The following is a 22368-nucleotide window of genomic DNA, read 5'->3' on the forward strand; positions in this document are numbered from 1 at the left end:
AAAAGACCACATTACATATTAAATTGAAATTCAATCCCCTTTAATCAAGGGTGATTTTTGCCGGAAACAAAAATGGTATCACTATCTGTTGTTGATGAAACGTATGAACGAGTTGAGGATTCTGTTCTTGCATAAGTGCCTAAAGATTTAATGAACTAAAATTGTCTCTAATCTTCATCCACAACTTGGATCTCATGGCAATCCTTGCCTGTGTCCCTAAGCCGCAAACCACGTGATTATAAGACTTGATACTCAATCATCACCTCATCATCACAAGCTCACAGAACTCAACAAGAAACCTCACTGAAAAGAGCAAGATATTGCAATCTGCTGCTTATATCATCAACCGTAGTCTGCAGATGCTTCCGAGGAGTAAGCAAAGCTGGATTGGTAAATGTATTGGAGATGTTTCCTGCATCGTTTTCAGATAACAATGAACTTATTGACCATCAAATCCATCTTCCCAACTTTACAAGGAGCATAATAGATGTAGTCACTGCAACAGTTATATGCATATGTCACGTGGCTCGCCAGCCAAAAAGACAGGAGAACCTTGTTCTTAATTCCACAAAACGATCCATGAAAACTAGGAATAATTCCAAAACTCGGACTTCTCGGACCAACAGAGCCATGCTGTTTTCCTTCCTCTTCTGATGGCCCCATTCGTTCATGTAGTCACCAGCTAGATCGCTGGAACTATCCCGTTTTCAGACATCACATCACATACCTATTATGGCCGTGTGCTATGATGTTCCCAATCATCAGCTTCTCTCGTGACACCAAGGACAATAACAATTGTTGCCAGAATTGCCTGCGCATGGATGTTTAAGGAATTTTAAGATTTTGTCTGTCGTAAAATGAATTGAACACACACACACACACATATATAAGAGAGAGGTAGAGTAAAGCAAAGGACAGAACACATAATTAGGGGTGTGCATAGTCCGGGCCGGTCCGGTCCCGGCATGGAACCGGGGACCGGACCGTAGTCCCGGTCCCCATATTTTCAGGACCGAGGACCGGACTGGGACCGCCGGTCCTGGTCCGGGCCGGTCCCGGTCCGGTCTCGGTCCCGGCCCAGAGGGACCGCTAACTATTGAAAATCTAGTCAACTTAATAAATTATGCCATGGTAAAAACATGACTCGCTATGACTTTTATGATCGACGAACTTGACCAAAATGTTCGAATTCGATACCAAATCCAGCCATTACATGATAAAAACATCACCAACCGCACTCAAAAAAGCCTGCAGTGAGAAAAGATGACCAAAAACAAGATGGAAAATAAGACTAAAAAAAAAGTCTTGTGGAAGAGAGTGCGACCGTGCAAGGTTGGGAAAAAAATGGGCAGTAGACTTTTATTATTCTGTTTTGTTTTCAATTTTTTTTTGCAATTGTATATATTTATATATAAATAATTATATATTATTGGCGGTCCGGTCCGGGCCGGGCCGGTCCGGTCCCAATGCAAGAAACCCAAGGACCGGACCGCCCGATCACCGGTCCCATTTATTGGGACCGGGGACCAGACTGCCCACCTCAAGGACCGAACAAACCCGGCCGGTCCGGGCCGGTCCCGGGTTGGTCCGGGCCGGTCCGGTCCAGTTTGCACACCCCTACACATAATGGCTCACAAATAGAGGTTCAGAGATGCATAAGATCGTGAAAAATCACACAGCAAAGCATCTAGTTTGCAGTTCCTGAAGTTAAATATCAACAGAGCACAAGGATTCCATTTTGGAGGGTAAACTAACATAGGCGTTGTCAGGAATAAGAAGATATTAGAGGGTCAGACATAGATAAGCTGGAAGTCAGTAAAGACATCCTTAATCATGATGTCACTTGGTCTAATCGAGACAGAAAGAACCAAATATACAGTTGCGCATGAGCTAAGTTTTTGGACTAGGAAGAGAAGTTGATAATTTATATGATGTATAAATGAACTGCTCTTTTGGAAGAGGTACTTAGTAAGACGAATGACAATGCTAATTTTACAGAGTACAGCGAAGGCAGATAAGTATACATGCAAGTACGACAACCGAGTGCATAAGCACACAACAGAGGGCGGGAGCATAAGCATATTCATTACCTGGAAGTAACAAACAACAGCAAATGTAGCTATTTTTGTGAAAGAAGAAAAGAGAGAGACTCACAGCGATAGTACAAGCAATATATCCGGGCTTTTCCCGGTAGTCTATCCTTCCACAGAGAAGCATAAGTAGTCCAATGTACCAAGGGATGGCACCAAGGAAGAAGCCAACGATAAACCTTTGACAAAGCATACATCCCTAATTAGCTGATGATAATAAAGTTATCAACATTATCATGAATACAAGCCTCAAATTCGGAGAGCAACCATCAAATGGTATTTCTCTGGTCTCGAACTTAAAAGCCAGGTACCAATGATCATAACAAAACATACAAAATGTTGAACACATGAAGCATAAGAATCTGCTACATCCAGGCTCAAGAACTGTCAAGCAGTCCTAGTTGTTATTGGCACTGTTGACTTCATCACGCTTTGCAATTGACTATGTGCTCGCCAACACATGAAATCCAACCCACGAATAAAGTAAAGAACTTACAGGAACCATCCAAATCCAATACCACAGCAAGGCAGCCGCGATTCTCTTATTGGTCTTCCTTCAGCAACAGCATAACCTGAAAACGTTTGCTGAGAAATGGAATTACCCCAAAAAAAGGTTGCAAAGTATACAGAGTCAAGATCACAAATCATTTTTTTGTTTCATCAGAGCAGTCAGTAAAATCATGAATACAGGCATACTTAGTCCTCATCGTTCCAGTAAGTTATCTATCCAAGAAAGGTGACAAAAGGACTAAGGTAAAAAGGATATAGAGACGCATTTTCCGATTTTCGAGTACAAGAAAACCCCGTTGATCACAGTATTTACTGGCTAAAATTACTTATCTTCCTCTTTAGCTGTGCACAGGTATGATTGTGCTGCTCCCATCTAGACAGATGCATAATCGCAACCGCATCTGAACATTCACAACTTCAAAAAAAGATACCGCCTGACCTAGAGGACAGTAGGATAGTAGCAAGGTGAACACATAAGCCAAGCCATATTTATAACGAGTAGACAGCATTTTACTCGAGACTCCAATGGGTACCCCATTTTATCTGACTTAACTCAAACCCCGAGAACCCTGGGACAACACATCGGGCAAAACACGTGATTCTCTGTATAAGCATAATTGACCACTACAGAAGCCACGTTCAAAGCTAGTCAACCAAAATGAGGACAAACGTGCTGGTCCGATTAATTTCATTTTATTTCAACACCTTCATGAATTCCTCTCCCACACCCCACACATCCAATGTCTCAAAAGATGAGGATGTAAAATCTTTACCAAAAAACTAAACCCACTGGATAAACTGAATCCATTAGCACATCATTCCATGCTAGAGTGAATTAGCAACATATTGGCAGTTCATAAGTCAAAATCAAAATCCCAAGATTCCTAGAAGCATTCCATCATGATCAAACAGGAATTCCAATGCACCACGACCAAATTCCAGGATCAACGAAAAAATGATCCCTGAATCGAACTTTCATCGACAGCCCCTTCCAAACTTTACATGCTAAAGCTAACTCTGCTTGCAAGCGATTCTAAAAGGAGCGACTTTGTACCTGGAACGGTCTGATACCCATGATGGTAATATTGGTGAGGAGGCGGAGGAGGGGCCGACGGAGCGGAGGCGCCCGGCGGAGGCACCAGCTGGGGATAGCCGATCGCCGGCTCCTGGTGCGGCGGGTTCGGCGGCGGGTAGTTGGCGACGCCTTGGAACGTGCCGTACTGGTGCTGATAGTCACTGCTCGAGACGCCTCTGTTTCTGTCTTCGTCCTTGCTCATCTTGGATCAACCACAGCGACTATGGCAAAAAGGGTGTGCGACGGTGAGCTGTTGGAGAAGAAGGAAGATTGGATCACGGTGCAGAAACGGTGCGAGTTCTTGTGAGAGGACGAGAGGCAGACTGGGGGGGATAGAGGCAAGTCAATTCACTCGGTTCTGCTCCAGTTTTGGCTGGTTATGTATAATTAGCCGCGACCTCTATTTCCCTTAAAGGCGAAGTCAACAAGTACCCCAGCCCATTGGTGCCGGGTGCATTTTTCTCTCTCTTTTATGTTTTGTCTATTCGAAGAAATACGGTAGCTTTGCTTGCCCCACTAAGGAAACTTTCTCGTTCTCTCGTCGGAATCTTCTTTCATTTTTCTGTCCTGTTCCATCCTCAACAAGAAACGACAGCAAACGAAATTTCTACGAAACAGGAGCCGTGAAAGAGAATGCTTACAACCAACTTGGCAATTCGGCATGTGGCCTTGAACAGGAAGGGGAAAAAACTTGACCCTGTAAATTTTTGCCAAGATCAAGTTTCGAGCTGTGAGTCCGCGACTATGGACACTAAACATTTATTATAAAAAGTGTTTCCATTACTAATACGTATTTGGTCATAAACAACGGCGGCGACAGGCCAATCCTTTCAGATCAAATCCAATTCGTGAAATGAAATGCGACGAGCTCAGTAACAAGCAGCGAGTTGCTACTCCTCGTGCTACTTTTGTTTGCCAGACAGGAGACGTCTTTTTATTACACAATTCACATGGCACGAATGGGAGAATATACGTTTAAGATGCTTTCTGTCAACCAAGCAATCCACCTTCAGAAAGGTTCAGCAATTTTTTGGGATCAAATCTTGGAAGCCGCACACCAAATTCGCCGGTACTGCAACGTCAATCATCTTGGGATATGCCAGATTAAGATCTGATCAAAAGAGGAAGAAGAAATGTGATGCCATGGCACTGATCTTGTAAAGACTCTGTAGATCAAAACTCATAGAGTGGGGACCGCAAACACGTTTATTTCCACTGGATAGGAATAGTACTTACTTGCCATGATTCCCCTGAAAGTATCCTGCCAAATGAACATTTACCGTTAAAATGAGTCAACTAATGAAAAGGTATGTGATTCTGGATACTATCTTATACTTTGTAAAGAAAATCATTAGAAAATCCATGACCAATCATTTTTATTTGAAGATTCATATGGTCATACGAACAGCATAGCAACAAGCAGAAACACTGGACTCATATCAGTTCAAGCACAGAAACAATTTGTAGGTAATAACACTTGAAGAACAAAATAGGGAAAGCGGCTATTCAGCTGACAGAATTACCTCATCTTTTGTCAGGCGAGCATTGTAAAGCATCTCCTCTCCAACAGTACTCACCTGAGTTCAACTAGTTGTTGATTTAAGCAGCTAGAAACGAAGCATCAACAAGAAGAATTGTTCCTTTAGTTCCCTTACCGTGAATCCCTTGTAGTCATGAGCTGGATAGATACACGTATCCTTTGGCAGCGAAAAGATCTGATCAAGAATAACAGCCTCCATGTTAGTGTAAAACAAGATGGCCAAAAACTTCATGCATCGTTGAGTATAAGTTCCAATGTGAGGCTCAAGTCCCAGCTCTTTCACACAAAATGTGTAGCATCCATCAACAGGAAAAATTTATCATCCTTGCCTGGGAATGCACCGACTTGTACAGCTGCTCTGAACTTCCGCTCTGCATATTTGCATCAAAGGTTGGTTTGTTAGGCAAAAGATACACGCTTGACCTGGACTAGAATGGGAGAGTTCAAGAATATCCAGTAAAGAAAAGGCAAAACCTAACTCTGCCTTTCATTTCTTTGATCTAATGACGAATCATTACTCCATCTAAAACCAAATTTTGGATACTTCGATCTCTCCTCTCTTTTTGGAGCTGGGGCCTAAAATCTGGCGAAGTTCACTTAAATCAGCAAGCCGTACACAGAATTCATCCAGGAAATAACTGACCGACACCATATAAACCACAAACAAATAAAAGAGTGTGGATTTAGAAATTACATTGGCTTAGCATTCTTTCATTGCTATTAACAGGATGCTAGTAGCATCTGAAGAAACAGCCTACTGCTCATTTTCAATAGTCAGTAGATGCTAGTTGAAGAGTCTCGTCTCTGTGAGATCTTGAAAGAATGTCACAACTATGCCAACCTCAGAACAATAATGCTGATATGATGAAGCATACAGAATTTGAGACGAATAAAAATGCATCAACTTCAAGGAAAAACGCTAGCTAGACATATCTTAAAGCACCATGGCTTTATCAATTTCCTAATTTTTGCAAGTTTACATCAAATTAGTGAACATTAATTCACGTTAACTTATTCGAGTATTCACCTGGAAGTCTGTCCTTCCACATCCACGGATTAGTACAGCATCCCCAGTGAACGCCATCTTTGGCTGAGGCTGATCAGGTCCATCTCCCGTCACATAGGTGACACAGCCGGATGTATGACCAGGAGTAGCGCGAGTCTAAGGAAAGTTCAGTTGTTTCATTACCAATCTTGGATAATGAGGAGACCGATATGGAATTTCCACTAACCAAATATGCCTCAGAAGCATACTTGACAATGTCCTCTTTTCTCGAACTAAATAGGTACCTGAAGCAAATAACGGCTCCAAAATGCCTTTAAGGAATGTGACACCCCTTGACACATAAACTAGGCCAACATTGGATGCATAATGTTATGGCAAATGGGGTTTAAAATTTTGAAAGCCGAGTTCCCGAGACGCCGAATATGGTTCTTTTTCGTTTAAAACTTAATTGTAAGTTAACAGGCTTGATGACATTGTTCTACAGGAATGCAAACTCAAACCATCCTCAAACTCATAATATGTCTTTTCTTTTCTTTTCTTTTCTTTTTTGGGACAAAATGCAGTTCCACGCATACCTCCAGAAAGAGATCTCCAAAGTAAATTTTGTTGCCATGTTCGATCAAAACATCGGCTTTTGCACCGCTGGCTTTTGAGATGACAGATTTCACCTCCGGAAGCTTACTCTGCAGTAAAGTTTTGACAGCGCAAACAATAAGATGACAGAGAAACAACAATCATGAGCTAAGGTAGCACATCATAATAAGCATCGACAAACCTTAATGAGACCAGATCCAGTTATATGATCGGCATGTACATGCGTGTTCATGGCATATATAAGCTTCAGCCCCAGTTCCTTAACAACAGAAAGATCCCTATCTACAGTTTTGTCTACCGGGTCAATCAGCTATACAAAACAAAGAATTTCACTGTCAGATACCACAAAATGCACGGATTGTTATTCAACAAGCAATTTATTGCATCCCAGAGCACAAATGAAAATACTCATGATTCAACAAATATTCCAACCAGTCCCCGACAATCATGTCAAGTCCTGTTTCAATTGGACATTCCAAATTTAACGGACATGTGGTCCTATCCCAATAACCAAGAAACAACAAGATCGACATCAAAGTCAACGTTCAATAATCAAGGGGAAAGAAGGAAGACTCACAACAGCAGGTTTATCGGGATGAGACACATCCGCGAGAAGATAGGTGTAGGTGGATGATTCTTTCTCGAAGAGTTGGCGAAACAAGAGCTTCGGGGACTGAGAAGAGGCGGTGCTGTGAGAACCCATTGCCGATCGGACGAGCTTTGAGCGATTGCCGATGGCTGTCGCAAGATTGATTCTGCGAAGGCTGAAAAGCAGATGATGGGTCTGAGCGTTCGAGACAGAGGCTCGTAAAAACCCAACCTTTAGCATAGGTCCTGACTCCTGATCCTGATATAATAAGCAAGGACGTGAGGCGATCGCATTAGAAAACATAAACTTTATCGGTCCCAAAGATGGGAGCTTCAGCTGGATCTTGGATTAGAATATTGCGGGTTGTGATTTCGTATAATCTATAGGATGAGATTCTTGATTGGGGCGTCGAAGGTATCGTCATTTTTGGGGACGAATGGTTATGCCTTGGGTTCGTGCGATGGGCGCTGCTGGCTTTTTTCTCGTGTTTGTGTCGTGACGCGATGTGTCGCGCTGTCTTGTGATGACGTGTGTTTGTGTCTCTGTCTCTGACGTCCGCCATTTTCGCTACCTTGCAATGGAGGATGGGCGGAGTTCTGGACTGGGAAGGGCATGGGCCTCGTACGGTGATCTCTTGTTCGTAAGCCTTCCAAGTGCCCACTCTAGAGAAGGCCGGTTCGACGGAACCGCCGGTTCCGGTTCCGGGTTTGGAACCGCCGGTTCCGGGCCGGTTCTGGTTCCGGTTTCAAAGCATAATTGATTTTTTTATCAAACCTACTTCCTTTTTTTTTTTTTTTAAACCGGGTTGGAACCGGCTCGGAACCGGCGGTTCCGGGCCGGTTCCAACAATTTACAAATCAGAACCGGCCCTTGAGGGCCGGTTCCGGTTCCGGGTTGGAACCGTGGGCCCAGTCAACGGGCCGGTTCCGGGCCCACGGGTCCATTTGGCATCCTCTAGCCCACTCCGTCCTTCAAAATTTGTTCTTGGACATCACGATAGGGGCTTTTCAATGATTGGACACCGCAAAATTGATCTAGAATTCACGTTTTAATCCATATTTAATAATGATGGATCATAAATGAGTTGATTTAAATTTTAAACACAAATTAAAATAGATCATAAGTTACTTAAAAATTTATTGAGTTTTAAATGGGTTTTAAATGTATTGTAAATAGGTTCATTAAGAAGATTATTTTAAATGAGTCATAAATAGTTTTTTTAGATATTTTAAGAAAGCTACATATTTTAATATTTTATTTTCAATTAATTTTGTTTCTCCTTTTCTTTTTCTTTCTTTTCTTTCCTTTTCTTTTCCATCCTACCTTAGCCGACACCGGCTAGCGACAACCACCAGCGAGACACCGGCCGTAGACAACCATTGGTCAAATTGAGCTCGCCAATCTCGTAAGAGCTTGTGCTCGTTGGTGCCCGCCACAAGCTAGTCGCAACGGCGGAGGTTAGAGGAAAAAGAAAAAGGAAGAACAATGAGAAATTAAAAAATAAAAAATAAAATCATAAATCATTAAAAAAACTAAAATATTTAGAAATACTATTTATGACTCACTTAAAATCGCCTATGTATGTGGGTAGTTGTCGGGCTACCAACCATTGCCGAGGCCCGACAACCGGCGGAGAAAGAAGGAAGAAGGAAAAGAAAGAAAAATTAAAATATATATATTTTATAGAGATTATAAAATTGTCCACAATGTTTTAGAGATATTTTCCTAAATATGATTAAATATTGAAGTGTACAATATAAGTCGGGTCGTGCATGAGTTGGGTGGGATATTGGTTGCTAGATTTATATTATGTGAAAATGGGTTAAAAAGGGTTAAATGGGCAATTTAGATCGGACCATTTTCATCCCGACTCGACTCACCCATTTGACAACTTTACTTGACAATTGGAGCTCTTTACTTCGCAAAAAGTAAATAAATAAATTTTTTATATTATTTGAAAAAATTAAACAATAAGTTTGTTTTGTTCATCCAAATAATAGAAGAGGTCATTTTTAAAAAAATACTTTTTACATCATTTATTTTTCCCTAAACAAACGGAGCTTGCATTCCTATTTTGGAGAGCTCGTTTGTATCTTGTTTTGAGTTGGATCAATAACAAATTACTTTATTAAGGGAACGATTGTATATATCAGGGAGAAAATCAATAACATTCAATTACAAATTTTTACATTTGACTGTTTAATAAATGCCGAGAAAATGGCATTTTGCAAATTTCTTTTAAATCTTCAGCTACAATCGCTCAGATTGATTTTCAAGCAAAACCACTATTTGGCATACCCATCTCGATGACGTTAATCATTCGTAATAAGGAAAATTACCAAAAATAATAAAATACGAAAAATCTAAAATATTATGTCGCCGGTTGTCATCCACGTCATCGTCGACCAGCCAAAATTAAAAGATTTAAGATTAAATTGGCACAAAAAAAAGGTTATGATTTGAATTGGCGCAAATATAAAATATTTGGGACTGAATTAGCAAAAGTGCAATATGTTTAGGATTTTTTTGACAATTCTCCCGATATTTTGCATAGTCTTACGAAGACTAAAGTTGCTACATTTTCAAAGCGCGGATAATAACCATTTTATTTTTTCTTTTTTTTTCCTTTTTTTCTTAAATAGGCTTAGAGTAGAAATTCGTTTTGTAATATAATTTCATTTCTCTATTTTCTGGATAAATTTTAAACTCAAGAATAGGTTTTGGAACAAAAATAAGAAGTAAAAACTTTCTAGTTTTCTATTTTTGGAATAAAAATAAAAATTCTTTTCATCGTTCACTCTCCTCTCCCCTCTCATGCTCTCTCTCTCTCTCTCTCTCTCTCTCTCTCTCTCTCTCTCTCTCTCTCTCTCTCTCTCGTCCTCATCGCCGACTGCCAGCCACAGGTTATCGGCCACCGATATCCGTCCACCGCTTGCCGACCGGCAATAACTTTAAAAATTTTATATTGTCATCAAACGAATTTCTATTCCAACAATTGAAATTTTGTGATGTTGTCAAATGCATTTCTCTGCTCATAAACTCATCCAATGAATAAAAATAAAATTAAAAAAAACTAGTTCTGACCAAAAATAGCTTCAGGAAACAAAATGTTTATCATTCGCGTCGTCAATATCCACACTTGTTGTATACACCAACTCATTATTTTCATGAATGAAGCTTCTTAGAAAAAAAAAATTATTATTTATACATCCGTACAGTTATTTAAGTTAAACATGGGACCTTGTCGGGTCAGGCCCAGCAGCAAAGCCCTTGCCATTAGAAAGAACGATGGAGGCCGAACTTGTATATAATATAGGATCTCTGGTGAATATGATATGTAAATCAGCGACCTTGTCATGTCATGCACCATTCGAATCACAACTTCTTTTGAAATTTCCACGAGAGCATCTTTGAAAAAAGGGGAGAAGATGAAGAAGAATAAATTCCCATGAGAAAATGATACACATATTCAGTTGTTGAAAAAATAATCGAAGCTTCCTGAAGAAGTGCCTTTCTTTCGCCGAAAATCAGGGATCTAAAAAGCCTTTTCGTTTGGACCAAAAAAAAAAAAAAAGCCTTTTCATAAAAGTAATCATTTGCAAAACTTACAGAAATAAACGAACGAAAAAATATTTCTTCATCGGCGAAGATGTTTAGACATTATTGTTAAATAAAAATATTTTTTACAATGATTATTTTTTAAACGACATAAATAATCATTTTAAAATAGGATCCGCATTTTGTAGAATCAGTGCACCAAATGGCCTTACATTATTGAAGTCGGTATCGGAACTATAGGCCTAACATTTACCACATTTGGCAGAGGCACGTTCTCCTGAACGTTTTGATTTGCCAAATTACTATTGTTATTATCATTGTTTGGGTTAGCCCGAGCAGGATTAATTTGATTATTTCCATTGATAGCACCAACACATTTGCACTATATTGACCTTAGCCGGAAGTTTCAGGCCTTTGCAAGATTCTCACTGGCGATGGAACTACTTGGCCTAGATTACTAACATTATCTTTTTTGGGTAAAAAAATTAGTAACATTATTAAACTGAGCAAAAGTTGAAGAGACATACCTGAGAACCGTCGGATCTCCTTAAACTGAGAACGACTGGCTAGATTACCCGAGCCTAGAAATGACATCGCCGACCACATTGACGACCATCGGCCTAGTCACATCATAAATGTGCCGCACAATGTGCTTGGACATGACCGCTTTGCTGTTTCTTGAACAACCTCCCCATGGTAGCCACTACGGCCGAGTTTGGCGCCTTTTCCCTCATTTGCTCCTCCTTGAGATGCTTTGGAAAATCGACATTCTCACATCTATTTTGCTCTGCTATAGCTTGAGCGACCACCGACTCCGAAATCACACCCTTATCATTGCCTTGACGCGGTGAATGATTCTTTCCGATAGCATTGTCAAAGCTCTTATTAATTTTCTGTCATTGCCATTAAACTTCCTCGATCGTACCACAATGATCCTATTGGGCGTGCCAAAAAGATGTTCAATAAAAAATGGGTATCGGCTCAAATAGTGAAAAATCTATAACCAAAAGTTGATCTCTATCTTTCTTTTTTTTTTTTTAACGAAATAGGTTAGGAGAGATTTTGAAGAAGAATTCAATTGGCGTTACGAAGAAGATGAACAAAAAATTTAAAGGTAAAAGGATTGTAAAATGATGGAAACTAGAAAGACAACAAAATTAATAAATTGAGCAAAATATATTGGGAATATGTGTTGTCGATGGTGATTTGCATAATTAGACGCCAACATACGTATAACTCATTAATTATAGGGAAAATTTCAAAAAAGGGCTCAAGTACTTTCATTTTCTTAGATAATGACTTAAAGTGGTCATTGTCTCAAATAAGGGCTTGAAGTGGCCATAATTATTTCAAATAAGGACCTGACCTCGTCAGCAAGTCACCCGGCTAAAACTCCCTCCGATCAAGGGTATTTTCATCAAAATACAACTTTAATCTAATTTTTATTAAATTAAATAAAAAAAAGAGAAAAAAAGTAACACAAGCGAGAAGGCGGCCCTCCCGCTTGTGTTTCTTTGTTTTTCTTTTCAGTTTTAGTTTTTTTTTTAAATTTTTGAAACAATGAAAAAGGAAAAAAAATATGAAATGACCAAAATGCCTCTATTAACTAGTGAGTCAAGCCCCCTTTTTTGAGACCGATAAGGTTATTTCATACCATTATTTGAAACAATATCCACTCTAGACCCTTATTTTCAAGCCTTTATTTGATAAAATGAATGTACATCATGCCCTGTTTGAAAATTTTCCCTTAATTATAACCGTTCACTAGCAGTTATTACTCGGTCTAAGCACAGTTATAACTGCACAATCCACATTCAGCCCCCCTTATTCGCACGACGGTCTCATCCACAAACGGTCACAACTCCCAAGCCATTGGGTTACTCAACCGTCGCTTTCAATCGATATTCTTGCCCTCGTGTTTTTCCTTTGCTGCCACCACTTAGTCAAATTTCATAATAGCCAAGTCTCTGCTTGCCCTGTCGATGCACCTTATCGAACACCCTTCAGCCACTTGTTGATGCCGAGTCCTTATAGACGCCGGCGATTCTTCTTCGTAGATGTTGATATTCATTCCATTCCGCTGTCGATGTTTAACATCTTGAAGCACTCTCAACGACCAATCTTCCTTGATCGATCGCGCTTCGTTGCTCGTCGATGGCTTTGCCGTATGGCTGTCGACAGCCGTGCATTATAGTCATTGACAAACCAATTAATAACCACATCGGATATTCGTCGATAACCATGCCGATCACATCAATCAAACTCATCTAACCCACTAAGCCGTTGTCAAATTAAAATAGTCGGTCCTTTCTTGGTGTAATCACGATATAATTAGCTGCTGCCTTATGTCGCGAGAGGACACTTGACAGCAGAGAACTCAACTTATGAAGTGGATGCAGGCACACGTTAATCCTATGCGGGCGTCGACTTCGAAACTGCACCAGCCCATCCCACAGTATCAACGCAACTAGACCAATTTTCAGTTTGTTCCATGTAAGCTCCAAATGATGGAAAGACCCTCGATGGCATGGACCATTTCAACTATACGACTTTTGAAGTTGCACGAGAGAATCTTTCAAAAAAGGGGGAGGAGAAGAATAGATTCCCATGAGAAAGTGATACATATTCTAGTTGTGGAGGTTGGAGAGCATGCATGCATGCGATGTCGTTTCCCCATTTTTTTTAAAAGAGGATGGAAGTTTCCTAAAGAGGTGGCGATTCTTTCGTGGAAAACTAAGGTTTCGGAAAATATTTTTCACAATATAACTGCGTGTACGGTTCGCATAAAAGGATGAATGTAAAATAATCTGTATCGATGAAAATGTTTAAATTTCCCGTTGACTATATTTTCTAAGCGCTAAAAACAAATATTTGTAGATAAATATTTTTTTAAATCATTTATTTTTATCTTTGCAAAATATAAAACATACATGGAGAGAGATATAAAGAGTCCAGAGCGTAACATTATTCAAAAGAAAATATTTATTCGACCGAAAAAAATGTTTTAAATTTAAAAAAATATTATCAATGATGACTCTTAACAAGTGCCTTAGGGGACCACTCTTGGCGACAATAGATGAGAATAACTTTGCGATTTGTAGGTTTTCAAATTAGGAAGAATAATACCCATGTGCAATTATTAATTTCTCAACGTCGACAGAAATTTTCGTTTAAAAAATTTAGCGAACCGGTAGTTTCACGATATTATCGGTAATTTTTTAGGTAGAAAAAGAATTGAGTTTTGTTTTAACTAGTAAATTATTCATGCGACCGGTAAGTTTCCAAATAAAAAAGCAACGATTCGTGTCTACAGTTGGTATCATACTTAACGTGATTACTAAATTTTCTTTATCGCCGCGCAATTCTTAATAGATCTCAAGTTAAATATGTTCGCACGACAACAATCCCATTTCTCGAAATTGTGGGTCAGAAATGTCTCTTGCTTTCTTTACTTTGTTTCACCCTTGTTGGGCTGGGAAGACATGTGCCATCAATTGCGGAATGTCTCAAAGTGACTTTGACTTTCATTCTGTTTCTTTTTCTTTTCTTTTTCTTTTTTTGTCAAAATAACATATCCTTAATTCCATCCACTTCTTCGAAATACAAGAGAGGTATATTGCATATCAACTACAAACTCAAAACAACTCCTAGATAACTTCAAAACAAAATAAGTTCCAAATAACAATAAAAATCATCAAGATGAAGTTATGGGTCACTTACTTAAAGAGCAAATCTATGACTTCTTTACACCTAAATCAGCTGTCGATCACTTCTTCCTTCTTTAGTAATGAGCACACGTCGAAATCTCATTTATTGATACGGTTTTGCCTTTTGGCGGTACGCGCTTAGATTTAACGTCCCAATACCATCACCGAGCAGAATAAAATGGTTGAACAAGCACAAAGTTGACACTTATAAGAGCCAAACCTTCACGAAGCTCCTCTCATTTTCTTTGAAACTAGACTTGTTCACCGACGAAAAATGAGGAAAGCAAAACCCCGAAAACATATACGCAGGAAACCTCAAAACTAAACTAGATCGAGATATAGATCTTCTCAAAAATGGAAGAGAAAAACTTCTAGATCTAGCTTTACCAAAAAAAAAAAAAAAAACTTCTAGATCTAGATTAAATGGGAAAAGAAAAGCCCCCAAACGTGAGGAAAGCATAAAAAAGAAAATAAAGAGTCAACACAGCTTAAGAAAATGGGGAAGGGAGGGAGAGATCTAGCTCAAACTCTCTTTAGGTTAAAAAAAGAAAGTGTGCATGCAAGAGAGAGAGAGGAGAGAGAAAAGAGCTAGGGCCGGCCGTGGGACTACTTCCATTCTATTTCGATAATGATCGTCAATTGACAAAAAGTTAAAAATAAATAAATTATGAGCTACTTTGCCCGAAACCTTATACATACAAAAGATTAATAACAATCGTATTTAGATTAGTCTGTTTAATTAATTAAATAAGGCGGCAGATAAAATCAGTCACTAAAATAAACGAGTCCTTGCCATCTGGTATTCACGGTACAATATTCACGCGGTCCGTCTCACCAAATTGACAAGAAAAGATCAAACCTTTGCTTGCCCGCGTCATGCTGAACATTCCCAGTGCAAAGATGATCTGATTTGACGTGGGACACGTGTCGAAGTGGGTCAAAGTTTGCCAAATCACCCGCCATCCGCTAGAGCTTCCCATCACACTTCTCTCTTTCTTTCAGATTCCACAAAGCTTTCCGATTCCTTCCCCGCTTTGCTTTGGCGGTTTTCTTTTCCTTTGCCTTCGTTTTTACTTTGATGGCACGGTACCGCCCGGTTTATTATTTCCTCAGAAACGTCCGTCCGTCTCTGATATTCCTTCTGCTTTACCAACCTCTTCGCTGTTCCTTTGCTGCATCTTCTTCCGCATGTCTCCGCGTTTGCTGATAAAGAAATTTCGTATTTTTCCGCTTTCCTGCTTCCCCTTCGTTTGACCAGATGCTTTGTTCATTCTTTTTCGCTTGCGGGTATGATTTGGTTCTTTGAGACTACAAATCTTAGCCCACAAGTCTCCAGAGAGGGCAGTTGGGATTGTCGGGTTTGAATTCCTTCTGGAAGAGACTAGAGAGAGAGAGAGAGAGAGAGAGAGAGAGAGTTGCTGTTGTAGTTGTGATTGTTGTAGATGATTAGTGAGTTTGTAATCAGGAGTTGTCATAGTTGAAGGGAGGGGCACAGAGAAATGGACATAACAGAGGTTACACTGATGCACCATGTGTGCATTGTGATGCTGCTGCTCTGGTTGCTCTGCAGATGCAACCTCTGCCATCCGATAACCTTCATCGTCTCCATCTTCTATCTGTACTTGGTACGAGTCACTTCTCTCAATTCCCTTACCGCATTTCTTTTGTTTGCCGGGCTCGCTCTTCTTTTCCTGTATGTAACAAGCAAAGAGAGCGAAAAAGTTTGAGGGTTGTGAAAGGGCCTCCACTTGAGCTGTATATGGAGATACTGTTTGTAGTTGGTGGATGTGATCCTCGCATGGTAGCTCAGATTCCTATCGCATGCTAAAATTGCAGCAACCTCTCTCTCTCTCTCTCTCTCATAACCGCGCTTCTGCTTTCTTTTGGAAGATTCAGGAGAATTACATCACGAGATTAAGGAAGAAGTTAGGATTCGAGGAGAGGAAACAGTCATATCAGAGACGGGTATGCTGGCAGTTGGGACTTTCTATTCAAGTGTTTAGTTTCCCCAAATGAGAAAATGGGCTAATGTGGTGCTGTTGCTTTGTTGCTGTGATCTCAGTAAGTTTTGTCTGTTCCTTTTGCTCTTGTTTAGGTGATGACTGATTCGGAAACGGTGAGGTGGTTGAACTACGCATTGGAGAAGATATGGCCTGTGTGTTTAGAACAAATTTCCTCACAGAAGTTTCTCCTTCCCATTGTACCCTGGTTCTTGGACAAGTACAAACCATGGACAGTTGTATGGTTCCTACCCAGTTTTATGGCAGTATATCACTGTTTTACTAGGAGAAAAGCAGTATTCTGCTCCATTCCTCCGAAAAGCGAATTGCATCGTCAATTTCCAATAGTGTACTGTGCCACAGTTGGCAGAAATCAAATTTTGGGCAGTCTCAACACATTCACTTTATCTTTCGGAGCTAGTTAAAATCATTTACCTTGATTTAAAGAAGCTCTTGCTTATCAACATCTGCTAATTTTTCATGCTTTTTTATATCGTCACTTTACATGAGCATATGAGTTAAATAATAACCATGAGGAGGCATGGCGTACAAAGTTTCTTCCACATATATCTGTTCATGCTTTAGAGTAATTCGTGACAGAAGAATTTTTCTTTGCAGAAGGAGGCTTCAATTCAGCACCTGTACCTTGGAAGCAAACCCCCGATGTTTACAGAAGTTCGCGTTATTCGTCAGGCCACTGGTGATGACCACTTGGTGGGTATTAACACGCAACAGTTTCTAGATTTCGAAACTCTATTATCTTTTGAATGTGTGTGTATGGGCGAGTTATGACTTGCCTATAAAATGATGAAGAGATTCTGTTCATATCTATGTGCAGGTCTTGCAGTTGGGGATAAATTTTCTCAATACAGATGATATTAGTGCGATATTTGCTGTCAAGCTAAGGAAAGCATTTGGATTTGGAATTTTGGCAAAATTGCATATGACCGGTATGCATGTGGAAGGGAAGGTATGAGAATGAATTGAATTCTCTAGCTGATAAGAACTTGGCAGTTTACTTCTTCTACATTGTTAGTTGGAAGTTTACACATTTGTGGTACTTTTCATTCGTTATTATGCCAGTCATGAGATATACAATTCTCACAAGGCAATTCCAAATATGAGTTTTATTTAACATATCCTAAGAAACATGAGAGGAATCTGGATACCAATCTTCTTGAAGGTGCATGACTCCTTTTAGATCCCACAGAAGGTGAAAAGCACCAGGTGACTACTTATGTATGGAAAAATCTAGTGCTGTTATGTGTACATCAGAGAACTTGAGAAAATTGGTTGTCTCACTATTGTGATCTCAGATGTGTTTCTAGAAGCCGATAATATGCAAGTCCATCTCTTTTCCAGGTGGTACTCGGGGTAAAGTTCATTCCAACCTGGCCTTACCTGGGACGTTTACGAGTGTGCTTTGCTGAGCCCCCATATTTTCAGATGACTCTGAAGCCTATGTCCTCGTATGGGCTTGATGTGACCGAACTTCCTGGTATTTCTGGATGGATTGTAAGTTTTATTATACTTTATGCATTTTGAGTCGTGATTTTCTTCTCTCTTTTTCATGTATTGCAACTAATATCTGTCTATTTTCTTTTCCTTGGGTAGGATAAAATTCTTTCTGTTGCATTTGAGCAATCACTCGTTGAGGTAAAATTTTAATCTCACAGTTTTTTAGCCTGGCTGAACTCACATTTCACTGCTTAATATTAAGTGCCTGATCATATCATCATCCTTGTGGTTGACGTTCTCTTCCTTAACATGATTTGCAAGTGCTAGCTACAGGCTGAGTTTCTGCGTGACCATTGTGTTGGTTGAGTCCTTTTGGATTAACTTTGGGAAAATTATTTCTAATACAAGTTTTATTCTGCTCGAGTTTTCAGCCAAATATGCTGGTGGTTGATGTGGAGAAACTTGTTGCACCTCAACAAGATGGCAAATCGCAGCAAGGTAACATATAACAGGATAACATTAATGTTTAAGTCCTCAAGTTCTCTTAATTTGTCTCGTAAGAAATTAATAACTGAAAGCCTCAAGAGTCTTTTTGTTATTGAGACCTACTTGACTCTCGCAACTGGTACACTGTTAACCCATTTTGCTCTGCCGACTTAATTGTTGTCAGATGCGGTGCTGTTGGCTGTCTACTAGCTAGATATATTCTCAAACTGTCGATAACTACTATTATCACTTTTCTGTTGATTTATTTGCTGAAAGGTGATCTGTACATCTGAGATACCATGAACTTTAATCCCAGAAACTTGGTTCTCTGTGGATGTTAAGGAACCTGTGGCTTATGCCAAAGTAGAAGTCATAGAAGCATCTGAGATGAAGCCGTCTGATTTGAATGGTTAGCTCATAACCCAGTTCATATCCTGTAATTTCCATTGCACTGATAGCAAACTTTAAATGCCAGTATTGAGCTTTATTTTCCATTTGCTCTTCAATTCTCGCTTTGTAGGATCAGCTGATCCATATGTGAAGGGGAAGTTGGGTCCTTACAGATTCAAGACTAAAACACAGAAGAAAACATTAGCTCCTAAATGGCACGAGGAATTCAGGATTCCCATCATCACATGGGAAATGCCTAATGTGCTAAATCTGGAAGTTCTTGACAAGGATCATTTCATCGATGGTGATCTCGGGTTTGTGTCTAGCCTAGATTAGCAAGAAAAGTTCTTTTCTGTTTCTGATTCTGCTAATGGACATTCATGTAATCTTTAGTAAACAGAGTCATGGTTGAGTCCAATATGGTTCAAGTGCCACACAACTGTAAACGGATGTGTGTATTTATTACTGTGAGATCTTGTGGGTCAGTATCTAACTGTTCTAACACTCCCGCTCACACTTAGGCTGGACTTTGGCCTAGTACAAATCATGGAAATATTTAAATAGGGAGACAAATATGGCACCTGGAAAGATTTGGTACCACTGTTGACTGTTCTAAAAGCTTAAATTGTTAGATGAAGGCATGGTTTAATTATTCTAACAATTACTGCTGTGGAAATGTCGGGGAAAATGTAACAGCATGGCACTCCACTAATTATTTTCTTGGTTTCTCACTCTAATGGAATGTGGAGTTGGCAATAGTAAATATCTTCTGTGGCATTTGAAGCCTCTTGCTCTTGGTGTGGGTCTCCACTTGATCTCCAAGGCTCACTAATTGCATTGCTATTAAGTGTCTTTCTTAGGGTTACAATTTCATTTTTGTCTAGATTCTACATGTACTTATTTCTGTTATGCAGAGTACTCATCGTTCTTGAGAAAAATTTAAAACCTTGATTTTTTATTATTAATACTTTAATTACCAGCACAGATTACTTGCTTTGATAGTTGAACTTACCGTATCTGTCCCATCTTAGAAACAAATGCTTTTAGTTCTCTCGTTTGACCAAGTACTCTGGTTATGCAATCTTTCAAAGAAATTGCTTTTATGGATTGATGTGCTGACTCGACCTTTTTTATTCCTTGTAGAAACTGCTCTTTAAACATTAATGATCTCAGAGATGGACAGAGACATGATTTGTGGCTACCTCTTCGGAATATTAAAATGGGGAAGTTGCACCTTGGCATAACTATACTGGAAAGTGGACAGGTAATTCTCTTCATAAAATTTCTGAATGTTAGAGTAAGTAGAGTTTGTTCATGACCTGATGCACTATTTTGCCAGGGGGAAGTTTTTTTATGTACTGGGGGGTCAATCAACAGAGAAGATCAAGGTGATTCACTTGCAAATGATGGAGCTAATAGAAGTCCCTTGCAATCTTTATCGTCACAAAACTTTTCGAGACCAGAGGAAGAGTTTGAACCTATTAATATAGGAGGGCTTAAAGAGAATGGAGTATGGATTTATCACCCGGGGTGCGAGAAGTCACAAATATGGGAACCAAGGAAAGGGAAAAGTCGACGCCTGGATAAACAAATTCACAGGGAGTCTAACGTTGTTGATGCAAATGTTGTTGAATCTGTTAGAAGTGCTGGCGGCATTATTAAGGATGACCGGGATGATAAACATTTGAAGAGCCCACTTTGGAGGGGCATAGGGAAAATCAGTTCAGTATTTCGGAGGAAAAGTAAAGAGGAAGATTCCAGTGTTGTTGGAGAGGGAATTCCATCTTCACTTGCTAACATTAAGGCGGTCAATTCAAAAGAGATAGGAGTCAGGTTAGTTCTTGAGGATGGCCTTTCGGGACCAACGTCATCGAACGTGCTCTCAGAAAGAATTTTGAATCCTACCAAGAATGAGAACAGAGGCAGTGAGAAAGGAAAGATGAAAGACACGGCAAAAAGCTTCCCAAGACAAGCCGAAAAATCTGTTCGCAGTGCGAAGCATGTGTTTCCAAGAAAAGGACCGAGGAGATCCCAAGACGAGTCTTCGTCTTTGACAGGAGCCACTGTCTCCCCGGAGTCAAGTTACTCTGGCAACGAGCCTCTGTTGCCTCCACTCTACATTTCTAAGGTTGAAGCAATTCCTGTAGACTCTCGTTCTGCATAGTGGTTCTACTAATTTCCCTAAAGCCTGAACAAGGAGAAGAGCTTCAGTAGTTTTACGACTGACCATATAATGAAATAGCAATCCTTGTGGGTTCTATTCCTAGGCCCCAGCGTGACGGTCGCAATTTAACAGCTTGAGGAGATGTGCAGATAATTACTTGACTGAACCACAGCTTAGACACACAAGCCTTCTGACACAAACAAGATAAAGATGGAGGCATAGATGATCGAATGCCTAGACCCTTGTAGCCAAAGATGCCCGGTGTATTGGAGAGGATTGCAAAGCAGTGTTTTTGGCTAGTGTGGTAGATTTTTGTTGATGTGTGGGTCTTGCACAGTTCTGTAATGTTTTGTCAATAGTTAGTTTTGTAACTCGTATCTTTACCGGTCATGCAACCGTCCAGTCTATTAGGGGGTGGCTTTTTACATCCTCTGTAGCTTCGGCTCAAATCTTGATGGCCAAAATTTGTCGGTGCAACTGCTACAAATGTCCTCGTTAGCTTTTGACTTCGTTGGATACTCTTGACTGCTTAACTAACCAATTAGATCCTCTACATACTATTGAAAAGAAGCAAACTAATCCACTAAGCCGCCATAGAAGTAATTGTAGGAGTTGGCCTTGTATTTGGTGTGTTTTTAACCGAGGACTGATATTCCGTGTTTTCATTTAGCCCAAATTGCGTGTTTTCATTTCACCCACCAGACGAAGTTTTTGGCCCTTCAGCAGTAAGCATCTGAAGAGAGATAACTGCTTTGATCCCCTCGCGCACTGGATTTCAGAGCCTAAGTCATTGCAGCATAAGAAGCTACCAAGCTGGACACTGCCAATGTTAGAGCATTCAAGACACTTCTAATTATCAACACCACTGATCTGATCTGGAAAATGTGATATGTTGAAGGGGTAGTTTAGTCTTTTCTATAATTAGTGAACCTTAAAGATGATGTAATCTGAGAATCATGTTATGACAATTATGTTTTTCATCATGGTATAGAGCCTATGGTCACCAAAACCCTTCTCCGCTTTCAGAAAAAAAAAAAAAAAAATCCAAAGCGGTCGGCGTTGCTCGACGCCGCCCAACCCTAGATCCATTGCGACCGGCGTTGCCTAATGTCACCCCACGTTGCCCGACGCTGCCCAGATCCAGCGTCGCTCGACGCTTGGCGCCGTCGTCTGACTCCGCCAAGCAAGCCCCTGTCTGTCT

General features: G+C 40.0%; 3 protein-coding genes across 6 annotated transcripts; 1 reads left to right on the forward strand and 2 right to left on the reverse strand.

Moving 5' to 3' along the window:
• Positions 1-379: 379 nt before the first annotated feature.
• Positions 380-16087, reverse strand: LOC115756472 (60S ribosomal protein L18a-like protein). 3 transcript variants are annotated; one of them, XM_048275202.1, is made up of 5 exons: positions 16053-16087; positions 3655-3979; positions 2587-2662; positions 2155-2269; positions 380-811 (listed from the first exon to the last, which is right to left on the reverse strand). In XM_048275202.1, the coding sequence occupies exons 2-5, from the start codon at positions 3875-3877 to the stop codon at positions 731-733; spliced, it is 495 nt and encodes a 164-aa protein (XP_048131159.1). In that variant the 5' UTR covers positions 3878-3979; positions 16053-16087; the 3' UTR covers positions 380-730. The 3 variants fall into 3 exon arrangements, with proteins under 3 accessions (XP_048131159.1, XP_048131160.1, XP_030552134.1); XM_048275203.1 differs by having other exon boundaries at positions 16059-16075; XM_030696274.2 differs by lacking the exon at positions 16053-16087 and having other exon boundaries at positions 3655-4088.
• LOC115756471 (persulfide dioxygenase ETHE1 homolog, mitochondrial-like) lies at positions 4481-7921 on the reverse strand. Its single transcript, XM_030696273.2, has 9 exons — positions 7393-7921; positions 6997-7125; positions 6797-6904; positions 6243-6377; positions 5545-5586; positions 5331-5390; positions 5199-5252; positions 4912-4936; positions 4481-4786 (listed from the first exon to the last, which is right to left on the reverse strand). The coding sequence occupies exons 1-9, from the start codon at positions 7705-7707 to the stop codon at positions 4695-4697; spliced, it is 960 nt and encodes a 319-aa protein (XP_030552133.1). The 5' UTR covers positions 7708-7921; the 3' UTR covers positions 4481-4694.
• Positions 16074-21815, forward strand: LOC115756470 (C2 domain-containing protein At1g53590-like). 2 transcript variants are annotated; one of them, XM_030696269.2, is made up of 12 exons: positions 16074-16294; positions 16560-16634; positions 16765-16908; positions 17288-17383; positions 17508-17639; positions 18032-18184; positions 18284-18325; positions 18559-18625; positions 18930-19022; positions 19134-19317; positions 20147-20267; positions 20343-21815. In XM_030696269.2, exons 1-12 carry the CDS (start codon positions 16169-16171, stop codon positions 21165-21167), a joined length of 2058 nt encoding a protein of 685 aa, XP_030552129.1. In that variant the 5' UTR covers positions 16074-16168; the 3' UTR covers positions 21168-21815. The 2 variants fall into 2 exon arrangements, with proteins under 2 accessions (XP_030552129.1, XP_030552130.1); XM_030696270.2 differs by having other exon boundaries at positions 16566-16634.
• The last annotated feature ends 553 nt before the right edge of the window (positions 21816-22368 follow it).

Source organism: Rhodamnia argentea, chromosome 2 (assembly GCF_020921035.1).
Source record: "Rhodamnia argentea isolate NSW1041297 chromosome 2, ASM2092103v1, whole genome shotgun sequence".
NCBI classification, from domain to species: domain Eukaryota; kingdom Viridiplantae; phylum Streptophyta; class Magnoliopsida; order Myrtales; family Myrtaceae; genus Rhodamnia; species Rhodamnia argentea.